Source organism: Hydra vulgaris, chromosome 05 (genome assembly GCF_038396675.1).
Source record: "Hydra vulgaris chromosome 05, alternate assembly HydraT2T_AEP".
In the NCBI taxonomy this organism is placed as follows: Eukaryota; Metazoa; Cnidaria; class Hydrozoa; order Anthoathecata; family Hydridae; genus Hydra; species Hydra vulgaris.
The window spans coordinates 34,509,354-34,528,103 of record NC_088924.1 but is presented as its reverse complement, the minus strand read 5'-3'; the positions used below and the strand labels follow the sequence as shown (position 1 = coordinate 34,528,103).

General features: G+C 28.8%; 3 protein-coding genes across 6 annotated transcripts; 2 read left to right on the top strand and 1 right to left on the bottom strand.

Moving 5' to 3' along the window:
- The first annotated feature begins 542 nt into the window (after nucleotides 1-542).
- Nucleotides 543-1,681, top strand: LOC136080343 (uncharacterized). The gene is made up of 3 exons (XM_065796960.1): nucleotides 543-656; nucleotides 731-996; nucleotides 1,480-1,681. Exons 1-3 carry the CDS (start codon nucleotides 543-545, stop codon nucleotides 1,679-1,681), a joined length of 582 nt encoding a protein of 193 aa, XP_065653032.1.
- Nucleotides 1,682-7,421: 5,740 nt separating this feature from the next.
- Nucleotides 7,422-16,955, top strand: LOC100213333 (sodium-dependent phosphate transport protein 2A). 4 transcript variants are annotated; one of them, XM_065797988.1, is made up of 5 exons: nucleotides 7,422-8,759; nucleotides 13,067-13,151; nucleotides 13,223-13,363; nucleotides 14,934-15,065; nucleotides 15,531-16,955. In XM_065797988.1, exons 1-5 carry the CDS (start codon nucleotides 8,691-8,693, stop codon nucleotides 16,895-16,897), a joined length of 1,794 nt encoding a protein of 597 aa, XP_065654060.1. In that variant the 5' UTR covers nucleotides 7,422-8,690; the 3' UTR covers nucleotides 16,898-16,955. The 4 variants fall into 4 exon arrangements, with proteins under 4 accessions (XP_065654060.1, XP_065654063.1, XP_065654062.1 ...); XM_065797991.1 differs by lacking the exon at nucleotides 7,422-8,759 and adding an exon at nucleotides 10,330-10,407; XM_065797990.1 differs by lacking the exon at nucleotides 7,422-8,759 and adding an exon at nucleotides 10,371-10,502.
- A 1,441-nt stretch (nucleotides 16,956-18,396) lies between these two features.
- Nucleotides 18,397-18,750, bottom strand: LOC136080342 (uncharacterized). Its single transcript, XM_065796959.1, has one exon. It carries the CDS (start codon nucleotides 18,748-18,750, stop codon nucleotides 18,397-18,399), a length of 354 nt encoding a protein of 117 aa, XP_065653031.1.

The following is an 18,750-nucleotide window of genomic DNA, read 5'->3' as shown; positions in this document are numbered from 1 at the left end:
CTGCTCAAAAATGAAAGCAAGTTCTAGAGCGTGTTACTGCAGCAATTCAAATGCTTGCCCAGCAAAATTTAGCATTAAGAGGTCGTAATGAGTCTCTACAATCAGGTGAAAACTCTGGAAATTTCCTTGCTCTTATGAAGTTTCTATCCAAATTTGACCCATTCATGAAAGAACATTTAGAATCAGTCAGCTCAAAATCTGGTTTTTTATCATATTTCTCTCATGGAACTCAAAATGAACTAATTAACCTGCTAGGATCAAAAGTACGTAAATCAATAATACTTAATGTAAAAAATGCGAAGTATTACAGCATCATTTTTGATACCACTCCTGATTCATCACATGTTGAACAAATGTCTCAAATTATTAGATATGTTGATATTGAAAGAGGCATAGTCGCAGTGAAAGAAGCTTTTTTAGACTTCTTTCAAATTCATGGTAAATCGGCTGAAGCGATTACAACGGAAATAGCAAAAAAGCTTAATTTAGATGGATTGAATTTTCTAGACTGAAGGGGCCAATCCTATGATAATCAAGCAACTATGGCAGGAGATAATTCTGGAGTTCAAAAACGAATATTAGACTTGAATTCATTAGCAATGTTTGTCCCTTGCAATAACCACTCTTTAAGTTTGGTTGGAGTCCATGCTACACATGTAAATAGTCAAGCTGTTACTTTTTTTGGCACATTGGGAAAATTATCTGTTTTTTTCTCATCATCAATTCATAGATGGGAATTTTTGAAGGAATATGTGAAATAACAGTAAAAAGCCATTCAGATACAAGATGGAGTTCAAAAGCAGCTGCAGTTACCGCCATATCAACTCAACTTGAGGAGGTGTTGGCAGCTTTGGAAATGTTACGTGATGCTTCTGGAGAAACGTTTGACTCACGAGGTGATGCTGAACTTATTCTTTCTGCCATTCGAAGATTTGAGTTTGTGGCTCTTTTGTACTTCTGGTCTGAAATACTTCCTTCAATTAACCGAATTCAAAAGTGCTTACAAAGTAAAGTAATTACTTTCAACTAAGCTTTAATTCAATTGGGAGCTTTGACTGATAAAATTGAAATTTGGAGAAATGGACTAGGCAATTTATCCATTACAAAAGCTGAGGAAATGTGTAAAAAATAGTGTATTACCGTGGAACGTAGAATTCAAAAAAGGCGTGTTATGTCAGTAGAAACTGCTTCAGATGCTGGTTGAAATACTCAGCAAGAAATGGATCGATATATGAAAGATATGTTGGACAAACTTGATATTGAAATTTCTAGCCGATTTTAACAGTTAAGAGTTTTAAATGAACGATTTGGTTTTCTGTGCACCATAGAATCTGTCATTAACATACTAAATTGGGAATATTAATATAGTAAAAATGGAAAGCCTTCAAAAGAAATGTTTTGATTTCGCCTCTTGGTACTCTAACGATCTTAATGGCAAGAACTTTTTGATGACTTTAAAGATATTATTGTCTCTCTTAGAAGAGCTAAACTGCAAGAAAAAATGGACTTCTCTCCAATAGGACTTCTTACCTACACTTCATCTTTGGGACTAGAATCATATAAGACTTTAGCTACTGCTTTACAGATATTTATAACTTTACCAATCTCAGTTGCATCATGTGATCGATCTTTCATTAAGTTAAAACTAATTAAATCGTATTTGCGTTCTACAATGTCATAGGAAAGATTGTCAAACCTTGCACTTTTGTCTATTGAGCATAAATTTGCTTCTGAAATTGATTTCTGTAATATCCTTCAGGATTTGGCAATTATAAAATCAAGAAAAATACAATTTTAGCTGAAATACCTGTGCTCTATTGACTGTATGCTACTAAATATATTGTAATAATAAATGTGTAATGTATTTTTATTTATTTACTTGTCACTTATTCACTTTAAAGGAATATTAATTTTTTTGTTTGCGAAGGGATAAGGGAAGTAGGGAGGGGAGGGGAAGAACGCCAATTTCACTATTTTTCCTCGGGCGGCAAAATTCCTAGATCCACCACTGGACAAAACGGCTCGTTTAAAAAATGAATGTTTCTCATTTCATATTTGTTGTTAGGTTTGAGTTTGAAAATATTATTAAAAGTGGTAGGGGATTTCTCTCTTAAATTATTTCTTCATAAATATACATAACATAAAACTTTAAATACAATTTAATAATCTCATTTCAGTAAAAATGGGTTTTGTATGTGTAAAACGATCAGCATAGTTAATTATGCCGATCGAATGTTTTTAGTGACGATAAAAAAGTTGTAACTTACTTTCGACAGTACTCCCCCAAGCAGTGTTAGCATAATTTATGTAACTGTGGATAAAAGAGTTATAAAGTTGGATTAAGTGATTTTTATTACGATAGTTACTACAATGAACTAATATCTCTTTATTTATTAGAAAAGATTTGAATCCATAAAAGCTAGGCAACTCTGCCAGTAAGTGAAAACGCAACTTATGGAAACTGAAAAAAAATTCTGGACAATTTATGATCAAAAAATGGTCATCAAAAATTTTTATGCGATGATCTATTTACTTTGTTCATTATTATTTGATACATCAAAATTTATAGTTGGTGGTAGAATCGTAAAAAAAATCATTTCCATGACTTAATTTTTTATCTAAACTTGATTTAATTGACTTCGAAAAAAGTGACTGCTTTTTGAGCTGTCACTGATGAGAAATTGAGGCAGTGGAGATAGTAGATGACAGACCAGCAATCATCAACCTGCGCAAAGTATATTTCCAGCTGGTAGCGGATGAGATTAAGTGATTGTATCAAATAGCAATCTTTCATAACAAACAGTACTGTGTGAGGCGGCTTAGATTCGAACTCTAAGCTAATGTTTAACTGATGATTATGAAGTCAGTATTAAATGTCGTTGTCAAACAAGATAAAAATGTGGGGAAAAAGAAATCAAAATACATGGATAGTGTTTTTATTAATGAAAATGTAGTGACTATGAATTATATCAAAAAGCACTTTTTGAAGAACGGCCTAAAAAAAAAGGTTGAAGAAAAAATGATGTAGTTGGAGAAATCAAATTGGCGAAATCCCGCGGAAGCTATCAAGAACAACAGTGTTTTTCAACAGTGTATTATGGACAATTTGTGAGCCATTTGCTGGTTTGCAGTTGGTTGCGTGTCGTTTGAAGCCTCGTCAGGCAAAAGGCAATTTCTTTAACGAGTGGATAGGGTAGTGAAAATCATAATGAAATAGTGTAGTGTGTGCTGGAGGAAGTGCTAAAAAGTTAGAGAAAAGTGTACTTGTTTGCTAAGAATGTGAAGTACGAAGCAACGAAATTAAAATTTGAATGGATGCTAGTTCCTAAGCGTTAGGAGCTTTTGTCCAAAATGGTAGAGCCATTGTTGAAGTGACAGCATGGTTGCGTTAAGACCAATCTGAAAATTGTATAAACATGACTAAATTGGGCGCCGTCTTGCTTGAAATCAATATGGCTTTTGCATGGAAACTCAAAAAACTTGATTGCTCACAGACTCGATATTGGTCTTTTACTAAACTTCTGATGCTTTTGACTTTGAACTTCAGACAAAACTGTCAAGTCAATTATTATTACAGCAAAAATTAAAGGTGTTTCCAGAGTTAGTTGACAATTACAACTAAGAGGTTGACTTGAACCTGATATCATCAAAAGACAATCTAGTCGATTTATTAACAAGAGTACCTAGTTGGTGCATGAAAAATGTTGAAACTTGATAGCTTTGTAAATAGTGTTGGAGTTGCCGTGACAAATAAACTATCAATTCTGGAAATAAACGAATAGATATGAGTGACAAAATGTATGGTTTGTTTGGAGTTGCAGTTTCCGTCTGCAACAGATGAAGTTTTTTTTATATAAGATCGTTTAAGAAAGTGATTCCTGTCAATCAATAGATCAGTACGTGTTGCGTGGACACACCAAAAATTAGAAGTTAGATGAAATTAGAAAATACGAGGCACGGATATAACTCATTACAGAGGGTATCATTACCTTAGATTAAACAGCTTACGCTTTTTTGAAATTCACATTATAGAAAACGCGTTTGGCTAAAACCACCCAAGGTTAACAAGTGGCGTCTGAGTACCATTACTCAAGGTGTATTGGAGCAGGATGAACAGAATACTGCGCCGTGTGAAGCGCGACAGACCAAGAAGTGTAATACAGCATGGTCAAATAAGTAAAAGAACGAAAAAAGAAGTTAGTGATTATGATTTGGCAAAAGATGTTGAACACTTTGATGATAGTCAAAATGTGGTGACAAATACAGAGAGTGCTGATCGCTCAGCGGCCGAGAGTAAGATTCAAAATATCGTTGCGCTCCTACCTCGAAGCAATCAAGAATGATGAACACCTCCTAAACGTTATCCTGAAGGACCAAGGATGTTATCCTGAAGGATTAAGGAGGAATGTAATTTGTTTGCGTCAAGCTGGCCGCAGAAATTGCTAGAAACTTTAATCACTTTATTTATTTTATCTTATGGCATTTTAATAATAATTATATATAGTTGCTGCTCGGACCCGTAAAATACGGATCTTAGTAAGTCTATCATACACCGACCATTTCTATACTTATTCCTTACTTTAATCTTCTTAGTAAGAGGTAGAAAAACTATTATCTACCTTTGCATAAAAAAATAATTTATAACATTATTCCTTTTAAATAAATTTAAAACGCTTCGGTGCTCGTTGCTCGAGCCGCTATTTATCAGCGATTCGGATATTAGTACCCAAGGCGGGTATTCTAAAAAATATTTAGAATACCCGCTTGAAATGTGTTAATTAATTACAATCTGTTTAAAAAGATTAAAAAACATTTTGAATTAGAGTTAAAAATATGTGGAGTAATGAAGTTACCATGATTCGTGTAATACGGGTCATGGTAAGTCGATTCCACACCGACAGTATTTATATATATTCGTTTATTTCAAAAAAAATTTGTAAGTGGTAGAAAATAAAAATCAAACAAATCTTTGTTTTGAGTTAACGATTAATATTCAATATTTTGTAAATTCTTATTGTAAAATTTTAAACTTCTATTTAAAAAAACGGGTTCATGTTTATAATTTTTTTTTCTTTATTAAGTTTTTATTGAATTTTATTTCAGACCATCCGCAGCTTATTAGGACCCTCGCCCGGTCAATTAATTTTGGAGAAAATAAAAGTTCGAATGTAAAATCTTTTTTGCTAAAAGAAAAAAAAGTTGTGTCTTTAATGTGTTTTAAATAGCGTTGTTACGATTATTAAAAAATTCGACTATCGACTAAATTGACTAATATATTTTCTAAAGTCGGCTAATACATTTTTAAAATCGACCAAAAGTCGATTTATTCGAAATATAAGAATAATTTATTTTCGAGAAATAAATTGTCATAAAAATAATAAAGTAATTTATTTTCGCTTTCTATTTTTAACATCATATCATTTTAATGTTAACGGAGCAAATAAATATGAGAACGGCCGCTCCGACAACTGTACAATTTATTCCAAATCAAAGTCTTTACAATCATATTTACAATGTGATCGTATAGATGACATTGTAAATATGATGGTAAAGACTTATTAAAGAGCCCCGGCTAGAGCATAAAAAATGCTAATTATGCTATCAATTAGATAAAAAAGAGAACAAACAAAAAGTAGGTATTAGTTATAAGAAGAGATTTCATACTTCCTAAAATCGCCATTCAGTATTTACACTGCCACCTGCAAATAAAAAGAAAATTTTAGTATGTTCTGTTAGGATAATGTTTTGCGTTTGTTGACCAACACTTGTAAGGGTTTGCTGTCCAATTTAAGCAAATGGTTTCCTGTAAAAACTAATATCATTTGCAATTGGAATTATTCTATTTCACACCTTTATATGTGTGCATTTTTTTCGTAATGATTAGTTTCATCGTTTTCATTTACATTTCTTTTTCTTACGAAATAGAGCTGAATTATCTCCGGCGCTGCTAGTGATTGGTGATTGTTCATCGGTATCAAGCAGCCTTTCACTGAGAAGGATTTATTACATCGTTTTATCTCAACCATATAATTAACATTCCCAATAAAGATAAATCATGTTTTAATTTCATGTTGTAGCGAAAAATCAGGTTTTAGTCAAAATTGAGCTGCCGTGGCGAAGTGGTAGCGCACTTGCCTCAGAAACAAAGGATCCTTGGTTCAAACCCCACCTCTAGGCAAGTTTTGCAACAACGGTTAGAAAGGAGGCGTGAACTTCCAAACAAATGCTCATCCGCAGTGCTCTGTAATAAGACCGTGAGGATTGGTGAGATCCGCTTGATCTCTCTTTTGATTATATACTATATACTTTGGAAATTTGTAGAATTTTAATGTCGTTAAACACCTAAGCAATAACAGAGTGGCTAAGAAAATTCTTTAACTTTACTTTTAATCACGGTCAGGCCCCAAAATCGATATCTAAATCACTTACTCTTGCTAAATCTTATAAAAAATCATTAACTTATCCAAATAATTACCGTGGTATTACCATCATTCCAATCTTTCCAAAACTAATAGAATATCTTATTTTAATAATCTGTCCAGAGATAAAATAAACTCATCCTCTTCAATTCGGTTTTACAACAAATAGCTCAACGTTACATGCCGAATTTTTTCTGCTATTTTCAGGCTGTAATCATCGCAATCTTTTGCAAAGCGTCATTATTTAACATAAGTATAAACATATAAATGTTTGGAGTTTGCTCCATGTCTGGAAGTTAGCTGAAACACCAAAAAATGCTTGATCCGTTACTGCGTGCTTTTGCCGCAAAAGTAATTTCAAATGACCAAAAATTAAAAAAATCTATTATCATTCAACAAAAACAAAAAGTTTTTGTTAAACGGGAAAAAATGTTCGCTGTTTGTGAAGTTGTTGCATATCATTTTTCTTGAAATCAGTATTATATATAAATACCTCCAAGTAAGCAATTTAAACTAATTTAATTACGCAGTGATAAATAATTTAATTTAAAACGTTTGTTGTCACGTCACACAGTGGCAAACTACCTATGCCAAATGCAGTGACGGATCCAGGGAGAGGGTTTGGTGGTAACCACCCTCCCCTTCCTCCACTAGAATTAAAAATTTTTTTTTTTTTTACAAATTTAGAGGCCCTTTTGTCAATTTAGGGTGCTTTTTTTTCATTTTTTATCTTTTTTATTATTTTTTTTTTCTTGTTTGTTTTTTATTTTAGCTTTGGTTTCAACATCTGCACCCAAAAAATTCTGGATCTGTCACTGCCTCTATGTGACGCTTTCCGATACTCCCTCCTCCCCCTAAGAGTTTCACGTATTGTTTTAACAGTTCCTTAAACGTTTTTAGAGTATTTCTGACGCGCTTATACTTAGATCTTATTAAAATATTTTAAAAGGTATAAAATGTAACTCAACTCGTCATCATAAGCAGTTTTATGCAACTTTTTGTAGAAAATTGTCAAACTAACATATAAATTATTAAAATAATAATGAATAACAGTTGGATTGAGAAGAAAGTTAAATGAAAACCAATTTAAGGTTTGTGCGCCAATTTTATTTTTACAACATTTTCCTGTATGCTTTTTGTACTCCTTTAATAAAACTAAATTAATTAAAAAGATGCAAGTGAACTTATCATAGACATGTTAGTTTCCTGTCGTGCAAAAAATTACGTCAATAGCAAATATGTTTTTTTTTTTTAATGTTAGAAAAAAGGAAAAACAGAAAGAAAAGTGAATTAAATATTTTACTACGCCCTTTTTTATTAGTGCACTGTACGTACATCAATAATATTGTAGATAATTAATTGCAATTGTCCCCCGTATTATTTAGATTCTCGTGACATCCAAGATAATTTTTTTTCTTTTCTAAAACGCTACAAGTCACGTTGTTCTTACGTATTTTTCGATTAAAAGATTTTATTAAAATTAATGAAAGCATTTTGATAATTTAATAACTTTTTCATTTTTTAGTAGCTTAGTTAAATAAAAATGCTAAGTTTCATTCCTCTTAAATTTACCGTATATTTTGTAACGTTAAAAAAGGCTTTCAGACACCTGAGAAACACGTACAAAGTGCTCTTAAAATTCCGTATTAATATTATTCCCAGTCTCCATAACAAATGTTTAACGCGAATAAATAGTTGATTTGAACGAGTAATTTATCCATCAATAACAAAGACTTGTTGAAACAATCGTATTTAAAGCTGAAAACAGATTGTCCGAGCGAAACAGATTTATGATAACTTAATAAAACTAAAAAATTAACTCAAAAGAATTTTTTTTTTATCGAATACTTTTTAAACTTGCAAAAAAAACCTCCTGAAAAAACTTTTTTTTTTTTTTAAAAAATAACGTTTTTAAATTCGAGATATAATTATATAAGATTACACCTTCGCAGAATTCTATTTAATATGAATGGCGCAATTGGAAAAATATTTTGCAATCGAACAGGAAAAAAAATGTATTAAAAATCTGGAAGTTTGTAAAAATTATACTTAGTAGATTTTTAAGCAAAATAGTTCAAATTTTAATTTAAAATGTTGCCACGAAGCGATTTACGACTAGTATACGTGCATAATTTATAATGTTCAATTTCTGAAGAAATCTTGGTAGTTTATTTTCAGCTTTTTGTTGTGACGTGGAAGGAAAAGTAAAAACGTTTTTCTTCGAAATATTTTTTTTTAAATAATTTTATTTGTCGTTAATTTTCAATAACTATGAATGGCACAACAAAGTACGAGTTAACTGAGACAATCAAAGAAGTTAAAGAGTTAAAAAGTACAGAGGTTTGTTTATTTATTTACTCTTTTCTTATTTTTCTCTTTAAAGGTTTGCGTAAATATGTGAATATGTACAATAAGGATGAGCGAGACGCTGCTTTTTTAAGTTCTCTAAACTCATATATTTTGCAAAAACAACAACAAAAAATGAAAACAATTATATTGATTCGAGATTTTAATTTGATTATATATATATATATATATATATATATATATATATATATATATATATATATATATATATATATATATATATATATATATATATATATATATATATATATATATATATATATATATATATATATATATATATATATATATATATATATATATATATATATATATATATATATATATATATATATATATATATATATATATATATATATATATATATATATATATATATATATATATATATATATATATATATATATATATATATATATATATATATATATATATATATATATATATATATATATATATATATATATATATATATATATATATATATATATATATATATATACTTTTATGTTCTATTAGAAAATTTTAATTCACAAAAGTAGATTTTCTTCGTAAAATCTCAATTCAAAATTTTTTTTTTTTTCTACTTTTTTTTTTTTTTTGTTTATACAAATTTTTTTTAAGTGTCTGTTCATGAATGCTGGTTAACAAAATTTATTTCATTCGATTAATATTATCATTAAGTAAGAAAAAGTTCAAAATAATGATAATTCTGTCGCAAATATTACCCACTCAGCCGTTTTTGTTCGCACACGTGCATTTTTCCTAGACTTGGACTTGCAATGTTATTTTTTTTTCCTGAAATTTTAATTTGAAGTTAATGCCTTTTACTAAAGATTCCTTCATTAAAATTCATTTTCATATATTAATTAAAAATTTATAAACCACCATTCCGAATCTTTAACAATCTTTTTTTCTAAATTTGAACAAGAAAAAATTTAAAAAAAAAATGTAAATTACAATTAATAAGCAATAAAAAATGTTGATTAGGCATAGTATTAATGATGCAAAAAAGACCCTTTGTACTCCTACCCCTTTCCCTTTCGCTTTTAATTCTTTTAACTTGAGCATAATCCATATTAGTAAACTCACTATTTAACTTCTTTCACCTTTTTAGAGAGAATAACTATTTGCTTGTTCAAATAAAATAAAATACATTTTAAAATAATTATTAAAAAACATATATATTATCAATATTCTCAGTTACTTACGCCTTTAGTTTTTTAGTAAGTTAGTGCCAGTTTTTTCTTAGTAAGTTAGTGCTAATTTGACTGACATTTTGGCGTACTTATATTACCAGCATACGCGTTTGCATCATTTTTTAATTTTCGCTGTGGATTTGACACTACATTTTAAAAATATTTTATTGTCTGTTACAAACATAACAATCATTCAGGGGCATTCTTACAAAACCAAGAGATTTTATTATCCAACAATTGCAGTTGTTTGTGGTACAAGTAAACTGTTTTTGAAAAAAACAGTTCTTTCGGAACGAACTACTTAAAAACTTTAATTGATCTCAACATTTAAACGATGACGTAACCGCAATGCGATTATGCGGAGAAAATGTCGATAGCGATTTTTAAATGAGAAATTGATTACGATTGCAATAATTAGTTAGGTAATTGCAATGTGGTTTTTTGAGATTTTGATTTGTCTGCGTCTTTTTTGTCTTTGTGTCTTTTTGAGATTTTGAGAGTCTGCTAACGATTTATTGTAAGTCAATTTTTATCTAAACAATCGCATGCGATTCAATGCAATTTTTATCACATAATTTTTATCACATAATTTTTATCACAAAAAAACGGCTTTTGTAGTAAAAGGTCGTCCAAAAATTACGTCACGTGATAGGGGGATGGGAAGTATTAGCAACTTTGTGACGATTTGTGACAGGCGAGGTGGGGTATTCAATTATGTCATACAGTATTTCTTTTTTCAAGTTTCAAATCTAGTAAAATATTCAAAGAGTGCCTAGCCTAAATTGTAAACCCTCAGTTGATGTATGTACTCAATTTCCAATTTAACTTAATTTGGATTGACTTTTTAAATTAACTTAAATTTGTGGGAAAATTCAAAACAACATTTTAACACCAATTGTTAAATAGAAACTGATAAAATCACTTAATCGACATAAAAATGTTCAAGGCTTCTAGCGTACGCAGGAAAAAAAAGCAATTTCTGCTAAATAGAGGGGAAGAAATTTAATTGTGCACATTAAATAACAGTATTTAGGCACCACTCCTTATTAGAGATTTCAGATTGTCCTACTTCTCCCGCGTCCCACTTCTCCCTTATTTAGCAAAGATTAAATATCTTCAGTGGTTGTTTGTCCGTTTAGTCACTGTTAATTTATATAAATTTATATTGAATTATAGGAGTGGAAAAAAGAATTTATGTACACTCTACTTTTCCTGTACCTATTTAAGTCAGTCGATGAATGTAACTACACTGCGACTACGGTCATATCAGTCAATTTATGCGCATTTATTATTATTCTGTGATACTTTAGTTTTAGTAGGGAAAATGATAATTGATGAAATTGAAAAATTAAAATGATATGTGAGATGTAAAAACATTGATAATTGATGAGATTTTGAAGTTGTAATGGTTGTTTAAAGTCAAGTTTAATTTATATCAAATGTTCAACTGTAGTAAGAATGTAGTAGAAAATTAAACTTTCAACTGTTGTAGAAAATTAAACGTTCAACTGTTGTAGAAAATTAAACATTCAACTGTTGTAGGAAATCAAACGTTCAACTGTTGTAGAAAATTAAATGTTCAACTGTTGTAGGAAATTCAACGTTCAACTGTAGTAGAAATGAATAAAAGTTTCAAAGTGCATTAGATGAAAAGCTTAGTTATGCTTTTAGGTTAATACCTGATAAAATTCAAGTTTTCAAAATTTAAATTATAAAAATTTTCTGGTAAATTTGACATCGCTGATACTAATAAAACTATAAAATTTAGACAAAGCAGCGTCTAAATTAGTTTATCTTGACATCAGAAAATCTGTATAACTTTCTAGTGTCCTAATAACGGCCTTACCCATCAGAATGATCCTGATTTTTGCTCATGGAAAAACAATATCAAGAAAAAATAATTATCCTGATCAAGTTACAAATGCACTTAAGAGCTATTCAGTTACGCTTTAGAGCTAATTTTATAGATTTTATAGTAATTGTCAGTGCTCAAAGTGGGGCGAGATGTGGCGGGATGCCATCCCATCACTTTTTTTTCTCCACTTCAAGCACTGGTAATTGTTCAAATTAATTTTAATTTCATCAAAAGAGAAAAGATATTTCAATCAAAAGATATCTTAGAAAAAAAAACCAACATACTTAGGGTATTGCCCTAATTGTTTGTAAGCATAATTACTTTTTGAATTATTATTATTATTTTTTATTATTTAATTTATTTTGTTATTATGTTTATTTCATTTTATTATTTTTATGTTTATTTTATTGTAATTGTTCAAATTTTTTACTCTTTTTTACTCTTTTAGTGAGTTTTTCTCAATTTTGCATTTCATCAAAGATAAAAGCACTCTGAATCGGAATTTAATCCTAAAATGTTTTAACCTTTTAGAGACTTAAGTCTTGTGCACAAATATTTGTGTTTGGTAGTAAAAGCCTTATTAAAAAAAATAAGTGATCTACCTTATTCTAATATGTGATTTGCTAAATAATTTGGCTGTTCACATTCTAGAGTTAGTTGGTAAAATGATTATACCATAAATAGTTTTAAATTAACTATTGACAAAAAATTGTTTTATCATCAATCTTCAATCGCAGCTCTTTAGAAACAAAACAAACTGCAGTTCTGTGCAAACAAGATTCAACAAGAGACAAGTATCAGTAGATAATAGTTTCATAGATACAAGACATCTTTTGAACAATGAGAAATATGTTGTTTAATTAAAATACTTTAAAATATTAAGATAAAGTACTTTAAATTGTTGGGACTCCTCATACACAAGACTTACTTTTAAATTGTTGGGACTTCTCCTATACACGCCTTACTTTTAAATTTTTGGAACTTCTCATGCAGAGGGCTTACATTTAAATTTTTGGGACTCTGTATACACAGGGTTTACTCTTGAATTTTTGGGACTCCTCATTCACAGGGCTTTCTTTAAAATTGTTGATGATACTCGTCAAACTGTGACTCGAACTTTGAATGTCTTGTGAGAGATCTAAAAAGTGACCTAAATTCCTGTTTTTGTGTATTCAAATTTTTTCATCAAATGTCATCTTTGATTAAAAAGTTTTTCACTTTTTTAGGAAATAGAGGAGTTAGAAAATGTAACAGAAAATGATCCATTTGCAGCATCAAATAATTTGCCAATAAATAGCAAGCCATGGAAAGGTTTGAATATTTTTATTTCACTTTATAATTTTTTTAAATTTATAAATAAACAAATAAAAATTATTTCAAAGGGCTTAAAAACAAAGAAAAAATCAAGCGTGTTACTAAAACATTTATAAAACTTGGATCTTTGATTGGTCTTTTGTATTTGTTTATTTGTTCACTGAGTTTCTTAAGTTCTGGATTTAGACTTCTTGGAGGGAAAACAGCAGGTAATTATTTTTTTAATCAATTGGATTTCCTTGTTTGTTTGTTTTTTTTTTCCTGTTTTTTTTTTCATTTTTTGCTTTTTTTGTGTTTTTATTGGTCAAAATATTAATTCATGCAGTGTCCAGAAAAACACTTCACTTTTTCTGGACACTCGTTAATTATATATATATATATATATATATATATATATATATATATATATATATATATATATATATATATATATATATATATATATATATATATATATATATATATATATATATATATTTGTAAGTGAAGTGTTACTGTTCATATATTTTTCTACAAATTAATTTAAAATCAAATAGAAACACAGCAATTGGGATTAGCTTATATCAAACTGTAGAGAATGAATTTACATTTTGATTTAAAATAATTCTAGTTGGTCTTTTTTTATTTGATTTTAAATCGCTTTGTAAAAAAGTATATCAACTGTGACTTCACTTTTTCCGGGGGCTTTGTATATGATTGTTTAGGTGTTAGTTAAGTATTAAAAGAAAAGTCAAATTTTTATATAAATTTAATTAAAGAAAAAACAAAAGTTCATAATTATAATATATGTAGTATATTTTTATCTTCAAATCTAACCTAAACAATATTTCCCATAATATGAAGGGTGGTTCATAATATTTCCCATAATATGAAGGGTGGTTCATAATATTTCCCATAATATGAAGGGTGGTTCATAATATTTCCCATAATATGAAGGGTGGTTCATAATATTTTTAAACATTTTTACTCTGCTATCTTCAGCTGATTGATGAGCCCTTAGTCAAGTCATCATATTCTTCTGGTTTAAACAGTTCAAGTGGTGGTCCTTGTACTTTCAAAAATAATAAATTAGAAACATTTTTTTATGAGAAGTTTATTTCTTGTGTTGCTTAATATTAGATTCATGGCACCGAATGCTCTTTCAAAATCAGGTGAACTGCACAGAATGATTTTTAAACACGACAACAAACCTTCCAAGTCGCGTTCCACCAATAAAAAAAAGTACCCGCGTTCCGTCTCTATGACATCACTGCTATTGATGTTCAAAATAATACTTATGTTATTCAAATCGTTTTTTGCTCTATTCACACTTATAACTGAGTAACAATTTTTTATAAAACTAATTTGTCCAAGTAATTTTGCAAAGGCCTAATCTGAATATTTGTTTGAATAATAAACTTGTTTGTATAATAACGGCTAAACAAGCTTGCCTTTCATAAAAGTGAACTTGTGCAGCCATTATCATGTCGTATTGCAATTTATTTTTACAAAAATAAAAAGCATTACATAATTAAGTATAATAATATTTGAATATTTAAGTAATACATAACAATTTGACATACTTAAACTTGATTGTTTGACTTACCAGAGAGAGTAAAAACAACTATAAGGGAGTTATAAGATTTTACTCACCTAAGGGCGTTACAAGATTATAATTACCAAAAGAGCGTTACAAGATTTTACTCATCATAAAAATAATTTTAAAGGAAGGGAGTAGAAACAATAAAAAAATGTGTTTTGTTTTTAATGTTTTTTCATGAGAATTTTTTTAATTTTTAGGTAAAGCATTTTCCTCTAATAACATCATAACCAATCCAGTTGCAGGGTTGATGATTGGTGTTGTTGCTACCGTTCTTCTACAAAGTTCTTCAACAACAACCTCTATTGTTGTCACCATGGTTGCCTCCGATTGTGAGTTATCTTAAGATATTTAATTAATTACAGATTTGTTATTAAAAATTTATTGTTAAAGTGCAAAACAAAGTGTTTATTTATTTAATATATTTATGAATGATTCTGGAATATTAAAGTATTTATTAGAGGAGTTATTATATATTATATTTTACATATTATATCTTATACTTTATATCTTTTATATTATGCTATATTACATTATTTTATATTATAATTATCTGTCACTCTAAAAATGATTGCAAATTACACTTAATGAAAAAAGTAAATTGGTTAGGTAATACTTAAATTCAAAAAATAAATACTCGATAACAAAATATTTAATAAAAAGTATTATTCCTTTTATTTTCAAAAAGTTGTAAAATTTGTGCTTTAACATGTAACTAATATTTATGAAGATGTTGTTATCTCTATTTTATCTTACTTTTAGTATTATATATTATATCGAAACTAATTTTACTTTAGTAATTCAAGTTTCTCCTGCTATTCCAATTGTCATGGGAGCAAACATTGGAACTACTGTTACTAATACCATCGTGTCTTTGAGTCAAATTTCAGATAAAAATCAGTTTCGACGAGCATTTGCAGCTGCAACAGTTCACGATGCATTCAATATCATAACTGTACTTGTACTTCTCCCTGTAGAGGTATTGTCAGGATATTTGTTTTGGTTAACAAAAACAATTATCAGTACAACTAGTTTGTCTTCAGATAAATCATTAGATCAGCAGCTACTAACCAAAATTACGGATCCGTTTACTAACCTAATTATTCAACTTGATAAAAACGTCATAGAAGGCTTAGCAAAAGGCGATATGTCATTTGCGGAAAAAAGCCTAATAAAGAAGTATTGCAATAAAGAAACAAAACGTATGTTGATTTTTAATCTCACACAAAAGATAAATAATACAATAACTTTGATGATAAACAAAACACAAAATGTAAAAAACAGCACAGAGTTAGCAAATAATACACAAATAAAACAAAATAACCCTTGCAAGTTTTTGTTTCATAACACTGGTATGTCGGATTCACTAGTTGGCGTTATTTTACTTGTTAGTGCTTTAGTTATTTTGTGTTTTTGTCTTGTTTTCATTGTTAAAATATTAAACTCTTTGCTACGTGGTCAGATAGCTAACGTCATCAGAAAAACATTCAACTCCAATTTTCCCAAACCATTTTCATTTTTAACAGGCTACTTTGCAATTTTAGTTGGAGCCGGAATGACTTTTTTGTTACAATCTAGTTCAATATTTACATCAACATTAACACCTTTAGTGGGTTTGGGTGTATTGTCAGTAGACAGAGTATATCCATTAACACTAGGTTCCAATGTTGGTACAACAGCAACTGGTATTCTAGCAGCATTAGCATCTCCAAGTGATCATTTGGCACCAGCATTACAAATTGCACTTTGTCATTTATTTTTCAACATCAGTGGAATACTTTTATGGTATCCTCTTCCATTGTTTCGAAAAGTTCCGCTTAATATGGCAAAATATCTTGGTAACACAACGGCTGAATATCGATGGTTTGCATTTTTTTACATATTAGTATTTTTTTTTGTCATACCAACATTTGTATTTTTACTTTCAATCGCTGGAAAGGCCGTGTTTATTGGAGTGATGGTACCTATTGCATCACTTTTATCTTTTATCTTTATTGTTAACATACTTCAATCAAATAAACCTAACTTTCTTCCGCATATACTTCGAAATTGGAAATGGCTTCCAAAAATGTTACGCTCTCTAGAACCATACGATAAAGTGATAACTAAACTTTGTAGAAAATATCAACGAAAAAAAAACGATGCTTGCGTAGAGATGAGTTAAAAATAATAGCTTCGATTTCATAAGATTATTTTATATTTTTTAAAAATTATTTGCAAAACCTGTAGTTGTTATTTTAGGGTTATTCATATATTTGATACATACATACATACATACATACATACATACATACATACATACATGCATACATACATACATATATATGTACCTACATACATACATACATACATACATACATACATACATACATACATACATACATACATACATACATACATACATATATACATACATACATACGTACGTACATACATACATACATACTTAAGTTAAAATATAAAATACACCCTTAGGTTTGTTCTTTATTATAAAATAACACTAAATTCTTGGAGGGGCTTCACTGACCCTTGAATATTTAACGGGTTCCTAATATTATTTAAAAAATTTTTTCAAAATTTTAACCTGGTACTTAAAAGAAGCGAAATTTTTAAATCAAAATATTTTAAATCATGTTTTAAAAATATAAAAAATACGAAAAAAACATTTTTAAAAAATGTTTAGAAAGATAAAATAATTTTAATTGTATAAAATTTTTATAAGATATTGCTTGTTTTGAGTACCACGTTGACATAGCTTTGAATAAATTTTTTCATCTCAATAAGATTTCAGCCTTTTGAAATTAAAAAAAAAATTTCTTTAAAAAAAAAAATTATTTTATTCATTTTTTTATCAGAGAAGCGAAGGGCATTACGGCAAAAAAAATTTAGTTATTCCTAAATTCATACTTACCAGCCCAAATTTTTAGTTTTCATGTATTAACTTTTAAATTTATGAACTTCAAATCCCTGCAGTCAATAATCACGTGGTCAATAACCTTGTTAAGCACTTGCATTTAAAAATGATTAAATTATAATTGAACGTGCAAGACTAGCAAAAGCCATAAAATCACGCACGGAAACACGAATATGTTTTGTCTATTAATTTCTTAGTAATAAAACTGACAACCTCCAATTTACTTTCATTTAATTATAATCTATGTAAATATTTTGTTAACAAAATATGATATACATTAGTAATGTTTTCAAAGAATAAGGTTTAAAGCGGAATCATGAAAGCACAAAAATAAAAATTTAAGTTACTAGATTAATAAAATTTAGTTCCTCGGAAAATGTAAGGGTTTAGCATTTTACTTTTTTATTAATAATATTTTATATATTAGTAAAGATTTACAGAAAGTTACAGGATTGTGTTATGTATCATAGAGTCACAGAAATAAGTTAAACGCAGTTTATGATGGTCACGCATGGAAGTTGCAAATTCGTCTACTTCATGTCCCAGTGGGTTTTTATTAGGTTTACTTCATCACAGTACGTTTTTATTAGGTTTAAACCTTATAAAAGCGTCTAAAAAACGTTATAAAAACGTACCGTGCCCACTGGCGTAGTTCTTTTATGAAAATAAATTGCTTTTTAGAATTTCAAGTAAAATATTATATTCCTATAACTCACGTTTAATTTATTTTTAATGAGAAATAGCAGTTATCAAATATTTCTAGCTAGAGTATAGCTTTTAATAAGTTGCAAAATATTTCTAGCTGGAGTATAGCATTTAATAAGTTGCAAAATATTTCTAGCTGGAGTATAGCATTTAATAAGTTGCAAAATATTTCTAGCTGGAGTATAGCATTTAATAAGTTGCAAAATATTTCTAGCTGGAGTATAGCATTTAATAAGTTGCAAAATATTTCTAGCTGGAGTATAGCATTTAATAGGTTGCAAAATATTTCTAGCTGGAGTATAGCTTTTAATAAGTTGCAAAATATTTCTAGCTGGAGTATAGCATTTAATAGGTTGCAAAATATTTCTAGCTGGAGTATAGCTTTTAATAAGTTGCAT

What these genes read in the sequence shown, in the direction of transcription:
- LOC136080343 (XM_065796960.1), top strand. Translation starts at nt 543, where the DNA reads ATGGCAGGAGATAATTCTGGAGTTCAAAAACGAATATTAGACTTGAAT. An exon ending in TTGGAGTCCATGCTACACAT is followed by an intron (nt 657 to 730) that starts GTAAATAGTCAA and finishes ATCAATTCATAG; the next exon opens with ATGGGAATTTTTGAAGGAAT. An exon ending in TCAATTAACCGAATTCAAAA is followed by an intron (nt 997 to 1,479) that starts GTGCTTACAAAG and finishes TGTCTCTCTTAG; the next exon opens with AAGAGCTAAACTGCAAGAAA.
- LOC100213333 (XM_065797988.1), top strand. Translation starts at nt 8,691, where the DNA reads ATGAATGGCACAACAAAGTACGAGTTAACTGAGACAATCAAAGAAGTT. An exon ending in AAATAGCAAGCCATGGAAAG is followed by an intron (nt 13,152 to 13,222) that starts GTTTGAATATTT and finishes ATTATTTCAAAG; the next exon opens with GGCTTAAAAACAAAGAAAAA. An exon ending in CACCATGGTTGCCTCCGATT is followed by an intron (nt 15,066 to 15,530) that starts GTGAGTTATCTT and finishes ATTTTACTTTAG; the next exon opens with TAATTCAAGTTTCTCCTGCT.
- LOC136080342 (XM_065796959.1), bottom strand. Translation starts at nt 18,750, where the DNA reads ATGCAACTTATTAAAAGCTATACTCCAGCTAGAAATATTTTGCAACCT.